General features: G+C 38.1%; 2 protein-coding genes and 1 long non-coding RNA gene across 4 annotated transcripts; 1 reads left to right on the top strand and 2 right to left on the bottom strand.

Moving 5' to 3' along the window:
- Window positions 1–2,807: 2,807 nt before the first annotated feature.
- Window positions 2,808–27,267, top strand: LOC121268307 (DNA damage-binding protein 1). Of its 2 annotated transcripts, XM_041172521.1 has the most exons (19): window positions 2,808–3,063; window positions 4,564–4,612; window positions 16,447–16,506; window positions 16,608–16,699; window positions 18,342–18,393; window positions 18,681–18,743; window positions 18,865–18,914; window positions 20,884–20,959; window positions 21,200–21,409; window positions 21,531–21,637; window positions 21,790–21,898; window positions 22,568–22,768; window positions 22,860–23,075; window positions 23,956–24,066; window positions 24,384–24,659; window positions 24,932–25,206; window positions 25,400–25,751; window positions 25,855–26,139; window positions 26,426–27,267. In XM_041172521.1, the coding sequence occupies exons 1-19, from the start codon at window positions 2,960–2,962 to the stop codon at window positions 27,005–27,007; spliced, it is 3,270 nt and encodes a 1,089-aa protein (XP_041028455.1). In that variant the 5' UTR covers window positions 2,808–2,959; the 3' UTR covers window positions 27,008–27,267. The 2 variants fall into 2 exon arrangements, with proteins under 2 accessions (XP_041028455.1, XP_041028456.1); XM_041172522.1 differs by lacking the exons at window positions 2,808–3,063; window positions 4,564–4,612; window positions 16,447–16,506; ... (2 more) ...; window positions 18,681–18,743; window positions 18,865–18,914 and adding an exon at window positions 19,508–20,686.
- On the bottom strand, window positions 11,748–12,628 carry LOC121268308. Its single transcript, XM_041172523.1, has 2 exons — window positions 12,044–12,628; window positions 11,748–11,793 (listed from the first exon to the last, which is right to left on the bottom strand). Exons 1-2 carry the CDS (start codon window positions 12,492–12,494, stop codon window positions 11,756–11,758), a joined length of 489 nt encoding a protein of 162 aa, XP_041028457.1. The 5' UTR covers window positions 12,495–12,628; the 3' UTR covers window positions 11,748–11,755.
- LOC121268310 lies at window positions 18,927–19,321 on the bottom strand. Its single transcript, XR_005941143.1, has 2 exons — window positions 19,157–19,321; window positions 18,927–18,991 (listed from the first exon to the last, which is right to left on the bottom strand). It is a non-coding gene; the product is annotated as an uncharacterized LOC121268310 (long non-coding RNA).

A 27,267-nucleotide genomic window follows, 5' to 3' on the forward strand; every position in this document is an offset into this window, starting at 1 on the left:
GGTGGTTGATCATGCTCAATGGGCATCTCCTCCTCTTCGTTAAACAAATCCTCATCCTTATCCTCTATATTTATTGGGAGTGAGAGTCGAGTTCGACTACTTCACACAAGATGTAGTTACCCTAGATGTGGCTCTAGGGGTGGAAGTACCCACCGGTGTAGGAGCTGTAGCATTGGCGTCCGCCACATCCTCTTGTGGACGATCATCTCCACTAGATCTATGATCCATATCACAATCAAAGAAGTTGAAAAAATAAATTAGAAGCAAAAAATTAATTTAAAAAATAACTAGGCTATATTAAAAGGCATCAACTCATTTAAGATGGAGAAAAATAAATTAGAAACTAAACATAAACAAACATACATGAAAAGAGCGATAATTAATATAAGAACGGGCAAGTTATGGCATAACCATCTCACAAACATACAGTACATTAAATGTTATAAGTAAGAATCTTTTAAGTAATTTCAAATTAAAATCATTCACGAATGTAATCTTTTCAATTGAATTATTTATTCTAATATAAAATACTTGACCTCTCCAAAATTTAAGCTGGTGTTGCATTTATTACAAGGAAATCAATACATATATATATACATATATATATAATCTAACAATGCAATCTCAATATAACACCAAAATACACTTTGCATGCACAAGAACACAAAGAAAACATGAACACATGCACATTTTAGTTAAATATAATAATAATAATAATAATAATAATAATAATAATAATAATAGCTGTGGGTTGGACATGGACCCATCAATTTTATCAACCGAAATGGACACGCACCCACTACTCCTACTTTAATTCCCAAATCCAATCAATTAATGATCTCTATCTGTTTCTTCTAATCATTAATTTTTAAACTGTTTATTTACTTCCTCATTTAACTCTCTTTTATGACCATATTTTCAAGTTGAAACCAAGATCAGGAAGATAAATATATTCTGGCCTCTTCCAAATAATAGTTTGGAAAATACTTGATTTTATCAAGTGAGCTGGCTCCTTAAATAAAAGTGTAAATCCATAGCCTAATCTATAGTCATATGACTCTTAATCAAGATAAACCACAAAAATCCTATCCAAAAGAAAAAAAAAAAAAAAAAAAAAAGAAAGAAAGAAAAACCACAAATATCATATCTCTGTTCGATCGATTTCTACCGATCGAGATTTTACAGAACTTAAGCTTACAACTAGCTAATTATGTACAACACATACGTTATATCTACTTTATAAAAAATTAAAAAAAAAAAACTTTTGTGATGATGTCTTTGTAAATTTCCTTTATTAAGTTTATTTTGTGAGATGTGAACCAAGCATTTCCCAACTCATTGAATAATCAAGCCGGCCGGTAGATAAAAACATAACCTAGCTGAGAGAAACTCATGATCTTATTAACCAATGAAATAAATTAAAGTAGCTAGATATATATATATATGCTTCAATCCGACAAAGACCCCAATCCAAAACAAATTAACTAAAGACCCAAACTATCAATGATCTCACTCTTCACAATGTCGATGCAGGCAAACTCAAGTACTAAGTAAATGACTTCTCCCTTAGCATGATTCCTCTCCGCTTGCTCGACCTGATGGATCCAGTTTATGAATGGCCGTATATATATATATATATATATATATATGATATATCTTCCAAACTCTTCTCAAGGATTGGAACTTTCACTCTCAACCTTGTCAAAACAGTGAGTTCCTTTTTCTTTCTTCCATTCCTTTTCAATCTGTTTTTATTTCTGTGAATTGGCTTTTTTATATATATATATATATATTTGTTAAGGCAGTCTTTTGTTTATATATTGATGTAGATATGTACGAATGAATGTACTTGGAAGAGCTAGACAGTCTTAATTGTCTGTACATATAATAATATATACATTGGGACAGCATTATTATATGTATACCTTAAATTGGTACAAATAATTATAACAAATATTATTGTTTCAAATATTATAGCATCTCTTACACATTTTATCAAACACATTGCATGCATACTGGTTTGCACAATTAGTTGCCATCAACCATATTCAATTTTTGCTACATTTCCTTACTACAACACAACTTCACAAGAATCACAACAATTAATTCCAAAACAAACTAATTCTAGGCAACCTAACAACATGAAAAAAAAAAGAATACATAAAGCTTGTAATCGGGTACTCTTACCAAAGACTGAAGCTGAATAGAGGCTGAAGCTTGGAATCCTGTTGCGCACTACAGAGGCAATAAGAGCAACGACGGGCTAGGGCAACAAAGTGGGAATGAGGCGACGAGATATAGAGATCCGAGAGGTTCAGAGAAAGGAGAAGGAAGAAGGAAGAAAGGAAGGAGATCCTGCGTTTTGAACCTCCCATGTAATCAAACGACACCGTTCCACTTAAAGTTGAATGGCGTTAGAACAACGTCGTTTAATAATTTTTTTAAATCCAAATATATTTAGATTTGTTTTAAAAATGTTAGAGTTAGAATCGGAATTTGGAGCTCCAACTCCTCCAACAATTAATTTGGAGCTACTTCGATCCCGACTATGATTTTTGACTACTCCGATTTTAGAGTCGAAATCAAAACTGAAGTCAGAGAGAATCCAAATTTTCGAAAATTTGCATAGCCCACTTGGCTCCTTCAAATATGAAAATATGAAAGTAATTTTTTTAAGTGATTTTTTAAAGCTGCCACTGACCGCGCCTTTAATACTCGTTTTTTTTTTTTTTTTTTTTTCGCCGCAACAATTTTATCGGTGATACGTGTGACATTTTCAATTTGTACGCGCGTCATACCTTTTTGAGCCATATTTTTGCAGAAGAGGACGAGAGACGGAATAGAGTGGTCTTGAAGGAGCAGAACCAAGCCCACAGAGCGAGCGAGCGACAGAGACAGAGAGCAAGAGTTAGGGCTCCCCCGCCGAGCAGAGCGACAGAGACAGAGAAAGAGACAGGGGATGAGTATCTGGAACTACGTCGTCACGGCTCACAAGCCCACCAACGTGACCCACTCGTGCGTCGGCAATTTCACCAGCCCGCAGGAGCTCAACCTCATTATAGCGTATGCTTTCCCCTCTCTCTCTGTCTATCGAAGTTTTTCTGTCATTCGTATTTGGATTTTGCTCTTCCTGATTAGGGTTTTCGCCTTCAGTTTCATTAAGTAATTCATGTATTCGGTTCAAATGTATCAAATTTTTTTACAAGATTAACGAGTGATTGTTTATATTATGCCTTTTCTTTTAGCAATTTCTGCGAAAATATATAAGCATATATTTTTGTAGCCGTGTCTGTAAAACTTCTGGCTTTGAACCATGATGTGATGGGGGTATTCAGGATCTCTCTCGATAGTAAAAAAATGCCAATTTTTGTCCACGAGACAAAGTAATTGCTGGCTGTATTCAACTAGTAGGGCACTCTGTGTATGATCGATCATTTTACGCGTATACGCTCGATCGCTCTAAAATTTTATTGGGGATAAATATGGAAATGTGTATTTTCCTCCGTTGGAGTAAATTTTATCATACTCTTACTAGTTACGGTGCACCTTAGTGGTTAAAAGATGAGTTTGGTAGGACTTGATCAAGAGTACCTTTTCCAATTGCCTACATATTTCATCAGTGTTTCCGCTTCCCACTTATGTGGCCAATAGAGTAGAGAAGATGCAACGGGACTTTCTATGGAGTAGGCTAGGTGAAGAGTTCAAATTTTACCTTGTAAACAGGGCCAAGGTGGCGTTGGTGTTACCAACATACAATGGAGGTCTTGTTGGAAAGCCGTTGTGGATTCCAAATTTGGTTGTGCTTGGGCTGAGTGGTGTTTTAGTGAAGCTCATGGACCCTGTGGGGTGGGGTTGTAGAATCATCAGAAGAGGTTGGGGGATTCTCTCTTTTCATACCAGACTTGTGGTGAGTGATGGCTCTATGTGGAAATTCTGACATGAATTATGGTGTGGAAACAGGGCCCTCAAGGAAGCTTTACCTGGGGTATTTACTATAGCCAGTATGCAATAGACCCCAGTGGTTAATGTGTTGAGATCTCCAATGATGCCGCTTAGTGGAATATTACCTTTTTCAAATCCTCGTATAGTTGGGAGGTTGATTCCTTCACCTAATTTTTCAATCTTTTGTACCACACAAGATTATGTCTTGGAGGTCTCTTTGGATCCCTTCCAAGAGTGGAATTGGTATAACCCAATTATAGAAGACGTATAAAAGAGGTTGTGCCCTCTGTTTGTTTTAATTAAATATTCAATTACTTTTTAAAAGAAGGGCGGGTTTGGGATGGCATTAGACTCGGATATCCTGGATTCAATTCTAAGTTAGGAGTGCCCTTGGGTTACTTGATACACAGTTCAGCAGGTGGATCATGTACCCGGGTTTTACTTCCCATGGGTGGGTAGGAAGGGTCCTGTCTTGGAGAGGCTTCACATCATAAAATAAATCTTATCATGCTTTGTGTTTCTACTCATGTTTTTCTCTTGTATTTATGTCCCAATAAGTAGTGTTTATTTTTTACATTCACCCATAATACGGGGCTTACTCACAGTTCATATTATTTTCAGGAAATGCACTCGAATCGAAATTCATTTGCTTACTGCTCAGGGCTTGCAGGTACATCAATATCCTCTTTATGTTTCCTTTTTTTTTCCCTACATTTTATTTTAGCCTCTCTCTCTCTCTCTCTCCCTAAGGAGTTAAGACTGTTAGAGATTGTATGCGATTATTTCTCTCTCTACTTTCTCTATATTGTTCTTTTGGCTTCTGATTGATCAGCTGACACTGAATCTTGTTAGACTATATTTTGTGAAATAGGGTTTCATCATCATGATTGTTGAGATATTATTTCATTCTCCATCAGTTTAGTGAATGTTGTCTTTAATTAAAAATCCTGAACTATTGGATACTTATGCTATTATGGGTTTGAAGTATAATTTCACTGTGAAGCATCTCTGCATCTAAATTTATTTTTGTTTAAATGATTTGGGCGATGACAGACAACTAAGACAGGAAAAAGTGATAGAAAAGGAACTATTCAATGGTATATTCTTATAACTAGAGTTGTTTAAGATAGGGAGGTGGATTCCTTTTCTTCTTTATTGAGATGTATAATTTTTAAGTAGACAAAGAGGTGTGGATACTTTTTGTTGGATCCCATACAAGAATCGTAAGTTTGATGTGAAGTCATACTATAAGGTTTTGACATTACCCAAGGGTTCCCATTTTCTTGAAAGAGCATTTGGAGAGCGAAGGCTCCAAGAGTGAATTTTTGTGTGTGTGTGGAAAGTGGGTTAGGGACAAATATTGATGTTAGATAACCTGAGGAAGTGGAACATCATAATGGCAAATCTGTCTTGTTGTATGTGTAAGAAGAATGTGGAATATGTTGATCATCTTCGTCTTCATTGTGTGGATGACAACTTATTTGTGTTTGTTTGGAGTGGTTTGCTGTTGATTGGGTTATGGGCATGGGAATCTTTTGGTGGTGCAGAGGCCGGCTCCTTTATGTTTGATGTGGTGTATTTGGAGAAGCAGAGTGCACAAACTTTTGAAGATTGGGAAGCTTCAATGGTAGAGTTGAAAAAAGTCCTAAACTCCCTTTATATATGGATAACATCTCACGACAGTTAGCTTTTTGTGAGCGGTTATTGGAGGAGCTTTGAACTTTCTTTTCTAGTAATTTTTTTTTTTTTGATGAGTGAGAAGCAATTGTATTGATAAAGAAGGCATAGCCCAGGTACACCGGAGGTATACATATGAGTACATCAAATTAAGAACTAGAAATTGTTACAAGGAAATCATAGACGCCGAGACCATTTAACTCTAAAGTAATGGCCCACATAAATAAAGTCTTCCAAAAAAAGCTCCTAAACTCCTTCGAGGAGTGTTCATGATCCTCAAAGAATCTATCATTCCTTTCACTCCAAATACACCAGAAAATATAAATAGGAGCCATCTTCCACACTGCTGCAATCTGTGGTGTCCCTGTGATCCCTCTCCAGCTAACTAGTAGTTCCACCACCGTTCTTGGCATGATCCATGCTACTCCCAATCTGCTGAAAAAGTAAGTCCATATGTCTCTTGCAAAATCACAATGTAAGAGTAAATGATCTACCATTTTTCACTATTTCTGCACATACAACGCCAGTATGTAATTATGAGTCCACACCTTCTTATAGGGTTGTAAATAAACTAGTCTGTTCGATAGCCCGCTTGGTACTCGCTCGGTTAAACTCGAATCGAACTTGACTCGTGAAAAAAAAAAGCTCGTTCGTGAAAGCAGATACCAGCTCGATTTGTAAATGACACATACTCGACAAAATTCGGCTAAAACTCGTTAAAGTCCGCTCGTTTATGCTCGAGTCGACTCGTTAGCTTGACTCGATTAAAACTCATTCATATATTGATAAATATATACATATACCTATGTACATATACATATATATATATATATAAGCATACCACTTTTATAATTATAGATATTAATTATTTATAAATTTTTGAAAATTTTATAATTTAAAAGAGGTTCTATTTGCTAGTTGTATTAATTCAATATTGGATTTTTATATTTAATTTATTAATTATTAAATTTTATTCAAAAAATAAACAATTCGAGCTCGAGCTCGGCTCGGCTCGACTCGAACTCGTTTGTGGGACGAGCTCGAGTTGAGAGTTTAGCTTATCGAGTTGAGCTCGAACAAAGAGTAAAAAAAAATCTCGAGCTTGGGCTCAAGCTCGAGCTTGAGTATTTTGAGTCGAGTCGAGCTCGGCAAGCCAAAGACCGGCTCGGCTTAGCTCGATTACAGCCCTACCTTCTTAGGTTGGCCATGGTTAGTATCTTCCCTAAAGTTGCTGTCCAAATGAAGAACGCAGCCTTGAGATGTGCTTTACTCCTCCATATGTTCTTCCAAGGAAAATAGGGCCTATCTTGAGCTGTAATAATGTCATAGAAAGTGCGTACTGAAAATTTCCCTTTCTTGGAAGGCCTCCATTCCATTGTGTCTTTGACTGGAACTGCTACAGTGATGTTATATAGTAAGCTGAAAAAATCCACCATATAACTCACTTCCCAATCTTGTGCCTCCCTAGTGAGATTAATGTTCCACTCCTGTGAGCCTTGTCTAACCACCCTCACTTCAGCCACCATAGCTTACTTTCTCTTGCAATTCTGAAAATGTTAGGATAAGCATTTTTAAGAGCCATATCCCCCATCCACACATCATTCCAAAAACAGATTCTACTGCCCTCCCCCAAACACAGCCTAGTATTACTTGAGAAGGCCCTCCATCCTTGCCTTATGTGCTTCCACAACCCAACACCATAAGCCCCCCTCCCCTCATTAGAACACCAACCCCCCATTGCACACCCATACTTCACATCAATTACCCTTTTCCATGAGGCTTCCCTCTCATGATTATAACGCCACAACCATTTTCCTAATAGAGCCTTATTAAAGGATCTAACATTACGAACCCCCAACCCACCAACGCTCAAAGGAGTACACACTTTATCCCATCTAACTAAGTGAAATTTAAACTCATCCCCTAGTCCACTCCACAAAAACTCATGTTGGAGTTTCTCAATTCTGGATGCAATGCTTGCCGGGAAGGAAGGTTAGATAGCGTGCTCTTGATTAGTGTGATCTTCCCCCCTTTCGATAAGTATAACCTTTTCCACCCGGCCAGCCTACGCTCTAATTTCTTTAACACGTCCTCCCAAATTGTTTTGGCTTTGAAAGTTTCACCCAACGGGAGACCAAGATACTTCAACGGTAATGAGGAAACCACACATCCCAGTAAGCTGGCCAACCCACTAAGATTTCTCACCGCACCCACCGCAACCATCTCCGTTTTAGTAAGATTGATCTTTAACCCGGATACCGCTTAAAACAGAGTAAGATAGCCTTTAAAGGTTGAATATGACCTGCATTATCCTCACAAAACAGCAATGTATCATTTGCAAACAAAAGATGAGAAATAGTGATGGAGCCATGGTTAGAAGCCCCCCTGAAAATTCTGAAAAAAATCCCCCCTCTACAGCTGCTGACACCATCCTACTAAGTGCCTCCATCACGAGAACAAATAAGAGTGGTGAAAGTGGATCGCCTTGTCATAGTCCCCTAGAACTATTAAAGAAGCCCACCAGATCACCATTTATCAAAACTGAGAAGTGAGCCGTCGACACACAATGTGCATCATCCACCCCTTTCATCTTTCCCCGGCGCTTTGTCCTTGTTCATTTTTTTTGACGACTAGTCGTACTTCTTCCTCTTCAAATGGTCTCTCCAACTAAGTCATGTTGTTTTGATCAATGGCCTCAAAAACTAAACCATCCACTTTTGGCATCCATTCATAAGGTTCTGTCAACAATAGTTCGAAATGTACAGTAACGTGATCTTTAATTACGGCTTGATTTGAGGATATACCTCCATCTGTATTCATGGACTCTATGGCATTAAACCTCCTGTGTGAGTTTGCAACTCGATGAAAGAACTTTGTACATCTATCCCCCTCCTTAAGCCATAATGCTCTTGATTTTTGCCTCCACGAGGTCTCCTCCTTTAATATCAATTTTTCTAACTCGGATACTACTTGACATTTGCGTTCATTTTCATCTTCAACACCCTTCAAGCTTTGTAATTCTTGTAGGAGATTTTTTTTTTGTAATATTACATTTCCAAAAGTCTGTTCATTCCATGTCTTTAAATCCACTCTCAAAGCTTTCAATTTTCCAGCCAATATCTTGCTTGGAGTGCCCTCTAGTTGATATGAATTCCACCATTGCCTAACCAATTCCACAAACCCCTCGATCTTTAACCACATATTTGTCAAATTGGTTTGAATGCCCTTTCCATAGGGTTTACTTTCATTATATAGAAAATATTTACATATTGATTGCCAAAATTCTAGCGCCTAAAAGCTATACAAGGTAAGTATTTCCAATCTTATTTACAGGCTAATTATCTGCTATATACAATCTAGATATGGAGGAAAAACATTCCTAAAATAGTACAAATCAAATCCCATAACATCCCCTCTCAAATTGATGCTGGTAGATCAAGAAGCATCAATTTGTCAACTAAGAACTGATGCTGGTGCCGAGAAAGAGTTTTGGTGAATATGTCTGCAGTTTGATGTTCAGTTGAAATGTGAGGAAGAGTAATCACATGTTTGTCAAAGGATTCATGTATGGAATGACAATCGACTTCGATATGTTTCGTATGCTCATGGAAGACAGGATTAGCGGCAATCTGAATAGCACTGGTATTATCAGCATGAATAGGAGTGGAATGAAGCTGAGGAAAACCAAGTTCACCCAATAACCCACGAAGCCATGTGATCTCAGAGCATGCAGAAGACATAGCACGATACTTAGACTTAGTGGAGGACTTGGAAACTCTGTCTTGTTTCTTTCTCTTCGAAGAAATGAGTGCATTGCCTAAAAACATGCACCAGCTAGTAACAGAGCGACGAATATCCACATATTCGGCCCAATCAGCATCACTATACCCCCCACCAACTGTAAGGAAGATTCCTTAGGAAAGAACAACCCGCGTGTAGAGGTGCCTTTCAGATATCGGATAATGCGGCGGACAACAGCTAAGTGAAGATGTCTGGGAGCCTGCATAAATTGACTGACCTGCTGCACAACAAAAGAAATGTCAGGACGAGTAATCGTCAAGTAGTTCAAACTCCCAACGAGTTGCCGATACAAGGATGGATCTGATAGAAGCTTGCCTTCCTCCTGACGAAGCTTAAGATTTACCTCCAAGGGAGTAAGAACGAAATTATCCCAATTGGAGACCAGCCAATGAAATCACTTTCTGTGTATTTGTGCTGGTGTAACAATGTACCAGTCGGAGTAATCTGCACCTCAAGGCCAAGAAAGTACTGCAGGGGACCAAGATCTTTCATGTGAAAAGAAGCCTTGAGATGCTGTTGTAATTGCTTAATTAACTCAGTATTAGAGCCAGTAATCACAATGTCGTCAACATATACTAGAAGCAATACAATTGTTGCAGAAGTCTTGCAAAGAAATAGAGATGAATCAAACTGACTTTGAGTAAAGTGAAAAGCAAGTAGAGTAGAGTGAAATTTATTAAACCATGCACGTGGAGCCTGTTTCAGTCCATACAAGGATCGGCGTAGCCGACAAACCTCTGAGGAAGGTGTAGCAAACATGTTGGGAGGTGGAGACATATAGATTCTTCTTTCAAATCCTCATGTAGAAAAGTATTCTTCACGTCCATCTGTCGGAGAGACCACCCATGCGACGCAGCAAGGGCCAAGATAGTCCTACAGTAGTAATTTTGGCAACAGGTGCAAATGTCTCTTCATAATCAATACCATACTCCTGTCGGTTCCCAAGTGCCATGAGATAGGCCTTATATTTGTCCAGTGAGCCATCAGACCGAAACTTGACTGAGTATACCCATTCACAACCAATAGGTTTGACACCAGAGGGACAAGTCACAAGATCCTAAGTGTGATTGTCTTGAAGAGCTTGGATTTCTTCTTGCATGGCCTGCTGCCAACATGCTTGGGTGTCTGCTTGAGTATAAGAGTGAGGAACAGAAACAATGTCGAGAGTGGTAGGAAGCGAAGTATGAGGAAAACCATACCTATCTGGTGGATGTATAACCCAGGTGGAGCGCCGAGGTGTAGGAACCGCAGAATCAAATGACGGAGCAGTGTCTGGAAGAGGCGTTGAAGGAGGACGTCTATGATACACTAAACTTGGTTTAAATCGCTCAATAGAAGAAGACACATCATCAAAAACTGGTAGAAGAGTAATAGGAGAATCAGAAACAACTTGAGACTGAAAGAAATATTCATTCTGGGAGATTCAGAATTTGTTTGCATGAGCATCATAACAAACAAATCTTTTTTGAGTAGGGCTATATCCCATAAAAGTACATGTGACAGACTGTGCAGCAAGCTTGTGACGATCAACAGGTAGCAGATGAACAAAACAAACACACCCAAAAGTATGAAAGGATTGATACTCAGGAGATAAGCCAAATAATCGAAAATAGGGAGAATCGTAATTTAGAGTGGTAGTAGGCAAACGATTGATCAAATAAACAGCAGTAGATAAAGCTTCTACCCAGAACTTAGAAGGTACAGAAGAATCAATCAATAAAGTACGAACATCTAAGAGATGACGATTCTTATGCTCAACGACTCCATTTTGTTGAGGGGTATAAGGACAAGAACGCTGGAAGATGATTCATTTTTGATGAAGATAAGTTTGAAAGGAATGAGACATATATTCCCCCCTGAGTCAGAGTGTAAGATTTTGATACAAGTACTGAACTGTGTCTTGACAAGCGCAACAAATTTTTGAAAAATGGAAAACACATCAACTTTAGAATGAAGAAAATAGATCCAAGTAAATCAACTATAATCATTGATAAGCGTAAAAAAATAGCGATATTGACTATGAGAAATAATAGGACTAACACCTCAAACATCAGTATGCATAATCTCAAAGTAATGAGAAGCACGACTGCCATGCGTAGGAAAAGGTAAAGTTTTACTTTTACCAAGACGAAAAGTAGCACAATCAAAAGATACATGAGAAGAAGAAAATGAATCTTTATTGCCCAAAAAATCATGTTTTAAAAGATGAGTCAAGACAATAGAATTAGGATGACCCAATTTCTTATGCCAGACTTCATTATTATTGGTAGTAGCCGTACAAGCAAAAGAAATAACATTAGGAATAGAAAACTGTAAAGGAAATAGATGTCCCACTTTAGGCCCCTTCGCGATCACCGTCTCCGACACCTGATCCTGCACAAGACAACCACCACGAGAGAAGTGAACATCACATTTATTATCCACCAATTGTCCAACAGAAATCAAATTGGTAGATAATCCAGGAGAGACAAAAACATTTCGAAATGAAGAGCCCAAAGTACCAACATCAGTAATAGGAAGTGTACTACCATCAGCAATTTGAATAGTCTGCGTGCCTCCATACTTACGAACACCATGGAGACCTGTCGTACAATCCAAGAAGAAGTGGAGTTAGGATCCTTACTTTGCAGGCCTAAAGCCGTAAAAGCAGACACAATCATCTGTTGGACCATGGTAGGTGTGAGAATAGATGAATCAGAGCTTACAATGGGGGGCGCAGAAGAAGACGAGGGCTGAACAGCAGCTTGAAAGGCTTGAGATTGGCGATTCTGAGGCCGCACTCGACAGTCTTTGATGATATGACCCTCTTTGCAGTAGTTACAAACTTTCTTCGGACAGTTGTGAGCAATATGACCGAACTCCTTGCAACTGAAACACTGCAACTTATTCCTCCCTCTCCTTTGTGCTGCATAGGCTACATTCACAGAAAATACCTTCTCAGAAGTCATACCCATTTGAGTGGATAACCGTTGTTCTTCACGCAATAAATCTCTCAAGCAAATATCCAAGGAAGGAACCGGATTACGGTTCAATAAACCGGCTTTAACAGACTCAAATTCAGGTCGAAGCTTCATAAAAAATTAATCGCGTTGACTCTCAGCATGAACCGCTTGAAGATCCGCAAGTGCCGCGGTGGGAATCTTAGCATGAACAATAGCAGAATACTCGTTTCAAAGATTAACAAAACCAGAATAAAATTGCTCAATGGTCAAATGTGGTCTTGGTGATAGATACGATGCAGGTAGTCCCACATAGCCTGAGCTGTAGTAAAACAACGAAGATTGATGACAAGATATGGCTCAATCATCCCCAATAGATAGGAGATCACCTTAGCATCCTTGACCTCCCATTGGGCAAATTCTTTTTCATCAATGGGAACTTGAACAGAACTATCAATATGATTGGATAATTCTTTTCCTTTCAAGAACATTTTAAATTGAAATGCCCACGTAGAAAAATTCTTTCCAGTAAATCGTACAACAGTATTTTCAATAGACATGATGAAAGCCCACTAAAAAAAACAAATCAGCCCAAGCAATTAAAAAAATAACAGCAACCCCAAATCAATTCAGTTCCAATTCTGAATGAAAAAGAGGCCCAAACACGCAAGACAAATAAGAGAAAAGTCCACGGACATAATAAGTAGGCCCACGAAAGAGTAAAAGAAACGGTAAACAGCCCAGCACAAAGACTTGGCAGATCGATACTTGCCTAGCACCCAACAATGGTGGCTGACGTGCCCACAACTACCCAGCCACCACAAAGCGATCACTGAGAGAGAAAAGACAGCCTAGAACCAGAACAACTGCCACCAAGAGAAGGTTGAACACCACACAACCACCACAGAAAGTGTCGAACACCACCACAGAAAACGTCGAACACCACCACAGAGGAGGTTGACTACCATAGAACAGTAAACCCACAACGTGGTTCACCACAGAAAGGATCGACACAAAGAGCAAGATGGAACTTGCCGAAACACAGGGAAAAAAAAATCCTTCCGGTCGCTCACGAAGGATTAAGACCACAGAGATGAATATCAGAGTGGGGTCTCCGGTACCATGTCAAATTGGTCTGAATGCCCTTTCCATAGGGTTTGCTTTCATTATATAGAAAAGATTTACATATTGATTGCCAGAATTCTAGCGCCTAAAAGCTATACAAGGTAAGTATTTCCAATCTTATTTACAGGCTAATTATCTGCTATATACAATCTAGATATGGAGGAAAAACATTTCCCGTAACAATATTCTCAAATTTAAAAGGCCTTCTCCCCCTGGAATTCCTCCACAGTCTAACATTATGGGAAAGTGATCAGAACATACCTGAGGAAGTATTTTCTGACATAAATCTGGAAATTGCGTTTCCCATGAGGGAGATATGAGGAATGTGCCCAGCCTTGACCAAGCTTGGTTATTAGACCACGTATAATCACCTCTCATAAGAGGAAGGTCCATAAGTTCTAGCTCAGATATTAGATTAGAAAATTCCACCATTGCATGATTATGTCACTCCTCCCTTGATCTTTCATTAGGAAACCTAGTCACATTAAAGTCTCCACCAATGCACCAAGGAACCTCCCACCAAGAACATAAACCAGCCAGCTCATCCCAAAGCAAACGTCTTTCGCAATCTAAGTTACGTCCACACACCCCAACAAAGGCCCATACATAACCATGTACAAAATGTTTAAAAGAACACCCCACCGAGTATTCTCCCACAAATTCTTCAATATTCTCCACCACCCCCTTGTCCCACATAACCAATATACCACCCGAAGCTCCCTGCGAAGGTAAGTATGACCATCCTACATCCTGACAACTCCAAATACTCCTTATGGTTCTTCTTGTAATAAGCTTCAACTTTTTTTCTTGCAAACAAATGATGTCCATCTCTCATTGCCTTAATAAAGATCTTATTCGGAGGCGTTTGTTAATCTCATTTAACCCCCTTACATTCCATATCAGAATTTTTGGGTTTATTTATCAACCATTCCAGCCCTCCCTTTACTACTACTATGACTTGCGCTCCCCTCCTTACTGTCATAATTAATAGACCAATCTAGCCGTTGTAGTTCCCTGTTTCTTTTTGGCCTTGCTCCGTGTTGATAATGGCCTGCGTCAATGGCTATTAGCAGTGCCCTAAACTGATTTGCATATTCCACATGCGAAATCCCCACACAACTCTGTAATTCCTCCACCCTTTGCATAACCCAGTCTGTAGATAAAGGATGCATAATTCTTATCGGAGAGGGATCCTCCCCTGCAGGCTCTTCAACCTCGGGTTCAAAATTGAACAGGATTAAAGAGCCTTCACCTTCCACCTCCCCTTGGTCTTTCTCCTTCACACTCTCTGGTGCTCTCATATCTTCAGTAGTACACCATTTCTCACCCTCCATCGGCATGTTCTGTGTCTGCCCAGCATTTTGTGACTACCCAAAACACACCGGTGTGATCTACGGCTTGTGCTATTTCACCGGCATTGTCCCTACCTTCACTTCCTAAATTACTCCCCAAAATTTCCCCATTCCATTTCTAGCGCTTGCAAAGCCACCACAGAGTCTGTGGTATTGCTAGTTTCTCCTTCTTCTTTCTTTGGCGACGACACTTGCTTCGACGCGCCACCAGATGACTCCCTAAACTTTCTGTGCAAGTGGTGGCTTTGTCGTGTGCGTTGGCGCCGTCGTGCGAAACCCTCTCGTGCCTCTTGATACGCCGATATCTGCGTTTCGGCTCTTAGGCTTTCAAACCCGATTCGGGTTTTCCACCACGCCCGGGCCTCCCACAAGCCCAACTCCCTTCCCCTTAAACACCCCTCCAATGGGCCCATGACCTTGACCCAAGCCCACCCAAGCTGAATTTAAAACCTCAACGCCCCGTTTTGATCCCTGCCCTCTGCCCTCCACACTGCACTGTTTCATCCCCTCTTCTTTATCCTCCTCTATATACCGAATTAGGCCAAACATCTACCTTTGCAACTCTACCACTTGAGCCTGCATCTCTGCTAGCGCTTGAAGTACTTCTTCCTTTTTTGGGCAAACAATTCCCCTGCCATTGCCCCCTTTATGCTCCACCTCTGCCATTGCCCCCTCATGCATGCCAGGGCTAGCAACAGGCATTAGTTTGGGTTTCTGTAGAGCCTTCTTGTACGATTGCGACGAAGGTTGAGCTGTCGTCGTCGCTACCATCTTCATTGATGCCGACCCAACATAACTGCCTTCTCCGCCCTCCTCCTTCAAAACCTTCACCATTTTCCTCCACCCCTTCCCCTCTATACCTTCGGGAATGAATATGCAGTTGCGCCAGCCCCCCTGTTTGTATTCTACTAGAGTCATGAACACCCCTTGTGTATGTGTATTATTAGAACATCTCTAAGCTATGAAGCCCTTGTCACCTTCTCTGTGGGCTGAATAAAATTCCTTTCTCCCTAACTTCAAGCAATCCTCCAATGCTTTTTGTGAACCACCATGCCGTGGCTAACTCCAAGCGAAGGTTCTTCACCCACTTCCAGCCCCTCTCAGTAATATGCACCCATCTTTCTTTCCTTACTACCTCAAAGGTCTTAAAATCAATAAGGTGAAAAAGTGTACGGAGAGAAAATAGGTGAGGAGAGAGAAAAATGTTCCCAAAGTTTATAATAACATACAAATGTTATTATAATCAAGTACTTTGTAATGGGCTGAGTTTGCATGATTTGTTCTTTGTACTTTGTTCGTCTAAGTGTCTTCTATAGATTGTAATGGGCCGAGTTTGCATGATTTAGTTGTCTTTTCTCCTATTTCTAATCAAGTGTTTATCTTGTATGCTACTTGTGTACTTGGGCTATGTCTTTTACATTTTTAATATAATTTTTTATTACAAAAAACACATTAAATGTCGATCAATCAAAGTGAAAAGCATCTTTGGATAGTTTGATTATATTTTCAAGAAAAACTTCATGTCCAACTTTAATCTTCATCCGGTTTTCAGCCTTTGTGTCTGCTATCATTTTTTTTTCTTGTAAGGTTAGTAATTTTCTCCTGTGCAGCCTATGTTGGATGTGCCGATATATGGGAGAATCGCAACACTTGAACTTTTTCGCCCTCATGTGAGTATCATTATTAATTTCTTTTATTTAATAACTTGCATGGTTCTTTTATGATTTGCATATCTATCTTTGCCTACATTCATACCAGTTGTTTCAAACAGGGTGAGGCGCAGGATTTTCTATTTATTGCAACGGAAAGATACAAATTCTGTGTTCTTCAATGGGATTCCGAGACATCCGAGCTTATTACCAGGTTCAAGCTTCAATAACCAAGTTATTACTTATTTATTTTTTTTATTGATATCTGGTATTGGTGGAGTTCATCAAGGCATTTTTTCAAATGGTAAACATAGTTTTTGCATCATTTATGTTTTTGTTTTTTGATAAGTATTGCATCATTTATGTTATAGGACACAATCATTAATCGTGGACAGTTGAGTCATTATTTTGTGATGTTTTTGTGTTTTACAGGGCAAAAATACTTGTGTAGAATGGGGTCACTTAGTGAGTATGGTGACTGTTTAACATGGATTTTTCTATATAAACAAAATAAAGATTTACTAGTTAGAGTTGTAACTAGCACTAGCAGTGAACAATTTAAGTTCTAACCAGTGATCTGTTGGCACATACTTATGTTGGGTATAAAGCTTTATATTGGGATCCTTTTCAGTAATTATTATGTGGGACTACTATATTTGCGAAATATTTTATTGGACAGGTTAGCTTTTTGCAGTTATAATTCCCTTTTCGTGTTAAGAGATGCCCTTCTGGCTTGTGATATTCTCCCTTAAGTTGTCACTGGTTTGAAAGAAGGATATACACACATGCACTCATATGTTTTATGCCTTTTTAAAATCATTCTCTTTTCTTCCAGAAGTTATGGATATTTTTCTTTAGTGGGTTCTAAGCTCTTGTGACCCAGCGGAGCGTTCAGACCTTACATGAACCCTTTTTTCTCTTTCTTGAATAATATGTCGAGAAATAGGAGCGGGGTTGTGAATTCCATTTGCATTTCCAACAAGAACTTTTTTCTCTTTCTTGAATAATATGTCGAAAAATTGGAGCTGGCTTGTGAATTCCAATTGCAGTTCCAGGATTCATGTAGTTGATTCACACCTCTACCCTACAAATAAGGGTGGAAATTTACTGGACTACCATGTTATTGGTTCACAATCCTTTATGGAGGACAAGGCTGGATTACTGCGATGCAATATTTCCCAAATGAAAGTATCTTAGTTGCATTTAGATTAAAGGGAATGAGTGCAAAAACTGTGCATTAAGATTAAAAATATATTGTCAATTCAATATCAAAAGAAAATATCTTCAATTCGAGTATGGGTTGCAAAAGTCCATAATTAATGAAAGATAAAAGTAAAACTGTTGGACAGCACAGTACTTTCTGTACATCTGTGTCACGAGGCATAATGCCTCCAGGAATTGTTTAACTGCTGGATATGTTTGTAATTTATGATTGCCTGATATATTTAGTCATGCAAATGCGAAATCTCTGCTCCAAGCAAGAGAAAAGAATGGTTTTGTACAACTCGACCTTCCCCTTACTCCCAAAACAAAAAACGGAAAAGAAGGAAAGAAAACTGTTTGTTATTTTTACTGAATCGCTTTTAGTGCTCCCTTCCTTTTCTTGGGATGCAATAGCGTTTCTTTTAACACTTAAAGTACTACTTTAAATAGGTTTTGCCTTTTACTTTAATGAAAATTACTACTGTTTTACATGATAAATCGTTAGCACCAGATGAAAACTCTTGATCAGGAAATACGCACAGTTCTTATATATAAAAAAAAGGTTGAGAAACTTTCATGGCTCTATGAAACCATTGTAATTCATTGATGAGTTTTATTACATTTTCACTAACAAATTTCTGCCTGTCATTTAGAGCAATGGGGGATGTTTCAGACCGTATTGGTCGTCCTACAGACAATGGGCAGGTATTTATTTTATTCTCAGTTCAGTTCAATCTCTTCATGTTTTCGTTTGCTGGGTTTAAAGAATGGCTTAAATAAGTTGATTTTCCTTGGGATGGACATTCATAACATGTTATAGTTTTTACTGAAAATTTAAGCGAATTTCATTGCAACTAACTTCTCTCTTGTTCTTGTTCTTATTCTTATTCATCTCATTTTTTTTTCTGTATTACGCTCTCTGTACTCAGCATCAACTTATTTGTTCATTCATAAAGTTCAACTTACAAAAAACATTTCTTGTTTTTCTTCAGATTGGCATAATTGATCCAGATTGCAGACTAATTGGACTCCATTTATATGATGGATTGTTCAAGGTATTTGATAAAATTACTTGCAATGTCTATACCTAATATTATTCTAATTTACATTTGAGCAGAATTTAATCTTTGCTATTACATTAAAATTTTTTTACGTTCATACTTCATTGTTTCTCAGGTCATTCCGTTTGATAACAAAGGGCAGCTCAAAGAAGCATTTAACATTAGGTATGTTTTTACTGTTCTCTTGATCAATCCCTAACCTTGCGTACCTTCAAAGGTTCCAGAGAGACCAATTAATCTGACTAAGGTGTCGTTTGGATTCGAAGATGAGTTGAGATGGATTGTGAATAGTAGTGAGATGGGTTGTGAATAGTAGTGAGATTTGTGAGTTAAAGTTGATGAATAGTAGTAAATAGTAGTGAGATGAGTTGAGATGACTTGAAATGACTTGCGAATACAAACCTCACCTAATTTGGTCGATTATACTAGTGAAGAATTAGTGGGTGCACAATGTATTAAATACTTCCCCCCCGTCACTTAGGCCTATTTTGGATAGCTATCTCAACCTATCCCGTCCCATCCCATGACATCCCATTTCTTTCCCAAACATCACTTATACACAAACACTTTTCAATTTAAAATCTTCAACTTTTTCATCTAATCATTACCTAATCATTATAACTTTCCTAAACTTCCAAACAAAATACAAAAAACAATTTAATTTTTTCAAATCCCAAAACAAAATTAATATTAAAAAATTATATTATAACAATAATTTAACTTCATAATATTTTTATTCAACTTTTTCTCTCTCCTTTATTGAAATCCAATAACACATCTTAATTCACAAACAATTTCACTAATATTCACAAATTTTTCATCTGATCTCAACATCCAAATGAGGCCTTATTGTTTGTCCAGGATTACATTTCAAAATGTCCCAAAATATCGTCCAATTTGGAAAGACTCGAGAACTTTTCTAATACGACCTTTTTTTTTAAAGAAAAAAGTTGAAGGTTTGAATTGCTATAATAATTATTTGAGTTTTTAAAGAAGGTTGTCTTGTACTCTGGGTGTTCGGGACAAAGTCCTGACTAATCCTGATAATGCGTAGGCCCTTGGCAAGGATTTTCCTTAAGTGCACCTCGGGTAATTTAAGGAGAAATTCCCCCAGTCCAATGGCTCCAAGAGAGTGAATGCAGAATTTTGAACTCAAGACGTCTGGTTTATGTGGCTCACCCCAAGACCACTATGCCACCCATTGGGATTATAAAGTTGTACCTTTTTATTTTAAAGAGAATGCATTAGTTGATGTCTCTTTACTTGTTAAAAAAAATACGCTACCTATAAAAAACAATAACTGATGTCTCTTTAAAAAATTGGATTCCAAAAGTTCAATGCCTGGTTTGGCTATTTTTATCACATCTACAGTGGGCATTTCCTTTTATCATATCCAAAAGTTCAATGTACCTGTTCCTTTGGTATTATATATTTACACATCTATCATTTCTGCAACTTGATATATCACTGACTTTTAATTTTCCTTCGGCGGAGGAGAGAGCAGCGACTCTTTTATAAGATATATTTCTCAAAACAAGACCCGTGATTCATTCATACAGCATTAGCTAATACATTTTTTTGATAAGTAGCATTAGCAAAAAAAACTGAACTATAAACTACAACCGTCAAAATATATATTTTTTTTCTTAACAATGAAGATTCATCTGTCTCCTTAACATAACTCAAATAACTAAAGTGAACAACTTCCTAACCAAACTATCGCAGAAAATATGCATATCCAATATACATTTCAAATATCATATATAATTGTGAAAGAGATTAGGTAAGTTTGGGTTTGGTTGCCGTGCATGCATTCCAGCTCTTGGAAACCCATGGCTTTTAAAATGCTTGCCAAAATCTTCCTAAAAGCCTGGTTCATCTGCTGTTTGACCTTATTCAGCCATAATGGAAGAGATCTTGGCCTCCTTCACTGTAAGGTCCTATTCTGAATTTTCATGAACAGCATGCGAAGCAAACAGAAATTTCATGTGCTGATCTACATTCAGTTTATTCGTTCTTAAAGAATTCCTTCTATCAATGAGATAATAGTACCTGCAGTTTATGTTTCTATTATTATTATTCGTATATTGGAATAGTGAGAGTGATTACATCTTTTGGCCTTATGTGTTTTCAGGCTGGAGGAGCTTCAAGTTTTGGATATTAAGTTTCTTTATGGTTGTTCAAAACCCACAGTTGTGGTTCTCTACCAGGTCCTCCCCAATTTTTCTTTTTGCCTTCACATGTTCATCAAGAGCTATGTACTACTCAATTTATTTATTTTGTGAATAATACTTCAAATGTCAGTAATCAATTCTGGAGGGCTAGGTTTCGAATGGCTACTCAGGCCTTTGGGGCAAATAGCCTTCATGTAAAATTAATCATTTTTAACAGTGCCAGTGCATCAAGCATAGTAAATTCGATGGCATCCTTTCATTTTCTGAGTTTTGCAGGATAACAAAGATGCTCGCCATGTTAAAACGTATGAGGTTGCTCTTAAGGATAAAGATTTTGTCGAGGGTCCTTGGTCCCAGAACAATCTTGACAATGGGGCTGATTTACTAATACCAGTACCTCCACCTCTCTGTGGCGTCATTATCATTGGAGAGGAAACAATTGTCTACTGCAGTGCCAATGCATTCAAAGCAATCCCAATCAGACCGGTAGGATAAGAGTCCTGCTGCTATTGGGTCTTAGCTTTCATAAAATTTCAATGATTCTCTAGTTAAAATTGTTCATTGATATACTATGTTTCTTACTAATCACGTTGGTGCACACTACAAGTCCATCACAAGAGCCTATGGAAGAGTCGATGCTGATGGTTCGAGGTATTTACTTGGCGACCATGCTGGGCTACTTCACCTCCTTGTTATAACCCATGAGAAAGAAAAGTAAGTTCTTCTTTCTTGTGTAATGATTAAACAACATACTCTGGAAAAAAAAAACTTGCTTAATTACAAAACCTAAGGAAATCCTAGTTTAGAATTATTGATTTTGGCGATCACCGGAATCTTCTCAATGTTTCATCTGCATTTCCTTGTAGGGTTACTGGACTCAAAATTGAGCTCTTGGGAGAAACTTCAATTGCATCTACTGTATCATATCTTGATAATGCATTTGTATATATTGGGTCAAGCTATGGAGATTCACAGGTGTGGTATTGCATATATGCTTCATATTATAAATATGTATTCTGAGAGATTTCTTCGTAAGTTCATTTGACATTAATGATCTTGACTTTCTAAGTGACATCTTCCACCTTCTTTCTGAGATCCAGTCTTTATTAGGGGCTGACAAGACATTGTTCAATGTTATATACATGGTAAACAGCTAGAATAGCTCAGATGTGGCCACGGTAGTATGAAGAATAGGAGTTATTGGGGCTTTTACATTTATTGAAGGCGTTGGCATTTGACATTAAGGAAGATGTTTTAGGAAGGCAGATGCTGCCACCTGTTCCTAGTTGCTTGCTCAAGCAATTCAGGGTTGCAAATTTTAAAAACTACTCTTTTTCTCAACTCTCTTGTAAGAAAAGCCAATAGGTTAACCGATTCTTTTTAGAATGTTTAGAATGACTGACAAATTTTTGTGAGGATGCATTTGAAACCTTGTTTGGCTTCTTTGCGTATCTGCTTTGGTTTATGCCAACTTTAACCTAAAGAAATTTGGATTATGCAATTTCACACTCTAATGTTTCTTTTACTTCTAGGGAAAAAAGAACTACACACTCTTTTAATGTTTTGGCAATTTTTTGGTTAATTTGATGTTTTAAAATCATTTGTGATATTCTATGCTTACACTCCATATTGGTGTGTACACAGCTTGTGAAGTTAAATCTTCAGCCTGATGCAAAAGGTTCATACGTGGAGGTACTAGAACGATACGTCAACTTGGGGCCAATTGTTGACTTTTGTGTTGTGGACCTAGAAAGGCAAGGCCAAGGTCAGGTTGTAACTTGCTCTGGAGCTTATAAAGATGGTTCTCTTCGCATTGTTCGAAATGGAATAGGCATCAATGAACAGGTATATCATATTTAATGATTCACCTTTCCACAATTTCTATGAGTATTTGTATGAGTCTAATTTGTGGATGTATACGTATAAAATGGTGTAGGCTTCAGTAGAACTTCAAGGTATTAAGGGAATGTGGTCATTAAGATCTTCTACTGATGATCCATTTGACACATTCCTGGTTGTAAGCTTTATCAGTGAGACGCGAATTTTGGCAATGAATCTTGAGGACGAGTTGGAAGAAACTGAGATAGAGGGCTTCTGCTCTCAAGTGCAGACTTTGTTTTGCCATGATGCTGTGCACAACCAACTCGTACAAGTATGTTTTCTATCTTTATCAATCTACCTTCTCTCATGGTCTAAAATTTCTGATATATATTTTTTTTTACGATAAAACTAAACTAGTTGATTGTTCTTTATGTGAATTTAGTTTCCTGAGGCAATTTTTTTTTTTTGGATCTTATTTGATAGTGTCATGGGTGAATGGAAATAGTCAGTTGCTTTATAGTTATAATATTAATGTCTTGCATTACGTATGGGTGTTAAGTATTTTTTATAAGATTTGGAGTATCAGCTAAAAAGTAAGCCAGTGCAGCCCTTTCTAGAGCTTTTGTGGAGTCGAATATTTATGTGCCTCTCCAATCTTTTTGTCTATTAATCCCTAGGGGTTGGCTCAAGTATTGAGAGCCTTGGTCGTGGTGGTATGCTACTTCCAAGTCTAAGGTTCGGACCTTGGGTGTAACAATTTCTAGGCACCCAAGGTGCACTTGCGGATTAATAATCTATGAAACTTAGATTAATAATTTGATTTATGAGATTGAGTTAAAAGGTTATCCAGATTTCAAACTTAAGAGAAAAAAAGTCCATCATTGAAAGTGTTGGCACGGCAAATCCATTGTATTGTTCAAAACATCAGTCGTCATTCAACGTTACTTCATCTACTGAAGTGATGGAATTGGTTGATGTGTAGTAGTTGGTACATTCTTTTAAAAAAAGGAAATACAAAATGAAGAAATTCAAGAAGAGAAATTATGTTACTTATAAAAAAAAATCAAGAAAAGAAAAAGAAGACGAACATTCATTCATTCATGTTCTCAAGAAAGAATTAATAACTGCCTTTGTGGAATGAGATCTGGAGATGGTTAATTTGTTGATAGTTTTGTGTTTAGTATATGCTGGCTGATCAATCATCTTTACAGGTCACCTCAAGCTCTGTGAGACTGGTCAGTTCTACATCTAGAGAGCTGCGGCATGAGTGGAATGCTCCTTCTGGCTATTCGATTAATGTTGCCACTGCTAATGCCACCCAGGTTATTTTGCACCCGTTGGAGCTGGGGTGGAGGCATTATGGAGCCCCTCTCCTCTCTTTCCTTTACTCAAAAATAATTTAATGATCTGATCTTCCTATAATCTATTTATTGTAATGCATCTAATAACAATAAATACATTAGTGCTTGAATTGGTTCGCTGCTTAATAATGTTCTTCTTTTCTAAGCAAGTTCACTTGATAAAACATTGCAAAAAGAAGAGCACACACTTTCACTTTGTTCAGACTATTGTTCTTAACATCTAGTGTGGTGTTTATGAAATGAATGAATTGACAATTTAAGCAGTGCACTCCTGACAGGTTTTATTGGCAACCGGTTGCGGCCATTTAGCTTATCTAGAAATTGGAGATGGTATATTGACAGAAGTAAAACATGGTCAGTTGGAGTATGAGATCTCATGCCTTGACATAAATCCCATCGGTGAGAATCCCAACTATAGCCAGCTCGCTGCTGTTGGGATGTGGACGGATATAAGTGTAAGGATATTTTCACTTCCTGACCTGAATCTTATCACAAAGGAACTCTTGGGCGGAGAAATTATACCTCGGTCCGTTCTTCTCTGTGCCTTTGAAGGGGTATGCACATGCATGAGATTTCTTTCCTTTCATTCTTACTTAACTCAGTTTTTTCAAGTTAATTATTTTGTTTGTAATTATGATTTCTTATTGTACCCCTCATGACATACATTTGAACAGTGAGGGGAATAAGAGTTCGCCAATCCTAATTAATCTTTTGTGATGGTTTGGATTTTACAGATTTGCCATGTTCTTTTTAATGTGGAAAAATGTGTGTAGCACTTCTCTAGTTTATAGACTTTTTAAGTGAGTCTGCTGCTTCTTTCTTTCAGATATCTTATTTGCTATGTGCCCTTGGAGATGGGCATCTATTGAATTTTCTTTTGAACACTAGCACCGGTGAGCTAACAGATAGGAAAAAAGTCTCTCTTGGGACCCAGCCTATTACTCTTCGTACTTTCTCATCCAAGAATACTACACACGTGTTTGCTGCATCAGATAGGCCAACTGTTATTTATAGTAGCAACAAAAAGCTACTTTACAGTAATGTAAATCTGAAAGAAGTTAGCCATATGTGCCCTTTCAACTCTGCTGCTTTCCCAGACAGGTATTTGCTCTCTTCTCCGATTCTAAGTTACCAGGGCAATATATGATAGTTTTGGTTAATATATGTAAATATATGATGTCTCCTGTGTACAATTTACATATTTCTGTTGACCAAATTTCACCGGAATAGAGGGGATGATAATATATCTGTTTTCTAATGAACCAATTTTTCTTTCTTGTTGATTTGTCAACAGCCTTGCAATTGCAAAAGAAGGTGAACTTACTATTGGCACCATTGATGATATCCAGAAGCTTCACATCCGCTCTATCCCACTTGGGGAGCATGCACGCCGTATCTGTCATCAGGAGCAGTCCAGGACATTTGCCATTTGCAGTGTGAAGTATAACCAGTCCAGTCCAGAAGATTCTGAAATGCATTTCATCCGGCTGTTGGATGACCAGACCTTTGAGTTCATATCTACTTACCCACTTGACACTTTGGAGTATGGTTGCTCCATCCTTAGTTGCTCTTTCTCCGATGATAATAATGTATACTACTGTGTTGCCACTGCTTATGTATTGCCAGAAGAGAATGAACCAACCAAGGTAATGTTTTCACTTTTGGTCTTTTATTTCGTTTTTGGCTCAAATGTAAAATAAATATGCTGATATTATTCCAATTTTTTTTATTTCTACATAAAAATTTTAGGGCCGAATACTTGTTTTCTTAGTTGAAGATGGGAAGCTACAGCTTATTGCTGAGAAGGAAACTAAGGGGTCTGTTTACTCTTTGAATGCCTTTAATGGCAAACTGCTAGCTGCTATTAATCAAAAAATCCAGTTGTACAAATGGATGCTTCGGGATGATGGTTCTCATGAGCTACAATCTGAATGTGGACATCATGGACACATACTTGCACTCTATGTACAAACTCGTGGAGATTTCATTGTTGTTGGTGATCTGATGAAGTCAATCTCCTTGTTAATCTATAAGGTCAGTAATTAGCCTTCAATATTTTGCTAACATATAAATTACCGTCAAGTACAGCAGCCAATGAGGTCGGGCTAATAGCACCTCCTCCCCTCGTAGATATAGGGTAGAAGGTGTAGTCTAAGCGATGCACATCTGCTGTTTTTCTGCTCCAACAACAAAAGGCTCCCATTTGGATTTTCAAAAAAGTGATTTTGTTTGGGTCCTCTTGGCTGGAAATTCAGTTTTTAGCAGGATTCTTATAGCTACATGTTTTCTTGCCGATTGACAAAAACTTTTTTGTTATCAGCATGAAGAAGGTGCCATTGAAGAGCGAGCCCGTGACTACAATGCAAATTGGATGTCAGCTGTAGAGATTCTTGATGATGACATTTATCTTGGTGCTGAAAATAACTTCAATCTTTTCACTGTCCGGAAAAATAGCGAAGGTGCTACTGATGAAGAACGGGGTCGTCTTGAGGTAGTTGGCGAGTATCACCTTGGAGAATTTGTCAATCGGTTCCGGCATGGTTCCCTTGTCATGCGTTTGCCAGATTCTGATGTGGGTCAGATCCCAACTGTCATTTTTGGTACTGTCAACGGTGTAATTGGAGTCATCGCTTCACTACCTCATGAGCAGTACCTCTTTTTAGAGAAGCTTCAATCAAACTTGAGGAAGGTGATAAAGGGTGTTGGGGGGTTGAGCCACGAGCAGTGGAGGTCATTTAACAATGAGAAGAAGACAGTAGATGCCAGAAATTTCTTAGATGGAGATCTGATTGAGTCGTTCCTTGATCTCAATCGTGGTAAGATGGATGATATCTCAAAGGCATTGAATGTTTCAGTTGAGGAGCTTTGCAAGAGAGTTGAAGAGTTGACCAGGCTGCATTGACACTATGAAGCAGTCGAAGCTTCTTCTCTAGTTTCCAGCCACGGCCGCACATCCACCACGGCCTGGAGTATTTTATTTTGAATTAGTTCTTCATCCTAAATCTTATTATTTTTAGTTGTACATGTTTTTGATAAAAATGGTATTGGTCTTGTTCTCAAGTCCTCAAGTCTCATTCTCTACAACATTAAGAATTCTGATTCATCGCTAAGAATGGATCTTCAATTGATGTTTAGGTGGCATCTCTACCTTCTCTTCCACCA

Source organism: Juglans microcarpa x Juglans regia, chromosome 5S (assembly GCF_004785595.1).
Source record: "Juglans microcarpa x Juglans regia isolate MS1-56 chromosome 5S, Jm3101_v1.0, whole genome shotgun sequence".
Lineage (NCBI taxonomy): Eukaryota > Viridiplantae > Streptophyta > Magnoliopsida > Fagales > Juglandaceae > Juglans > Juglans microcarpa x Juglans regia.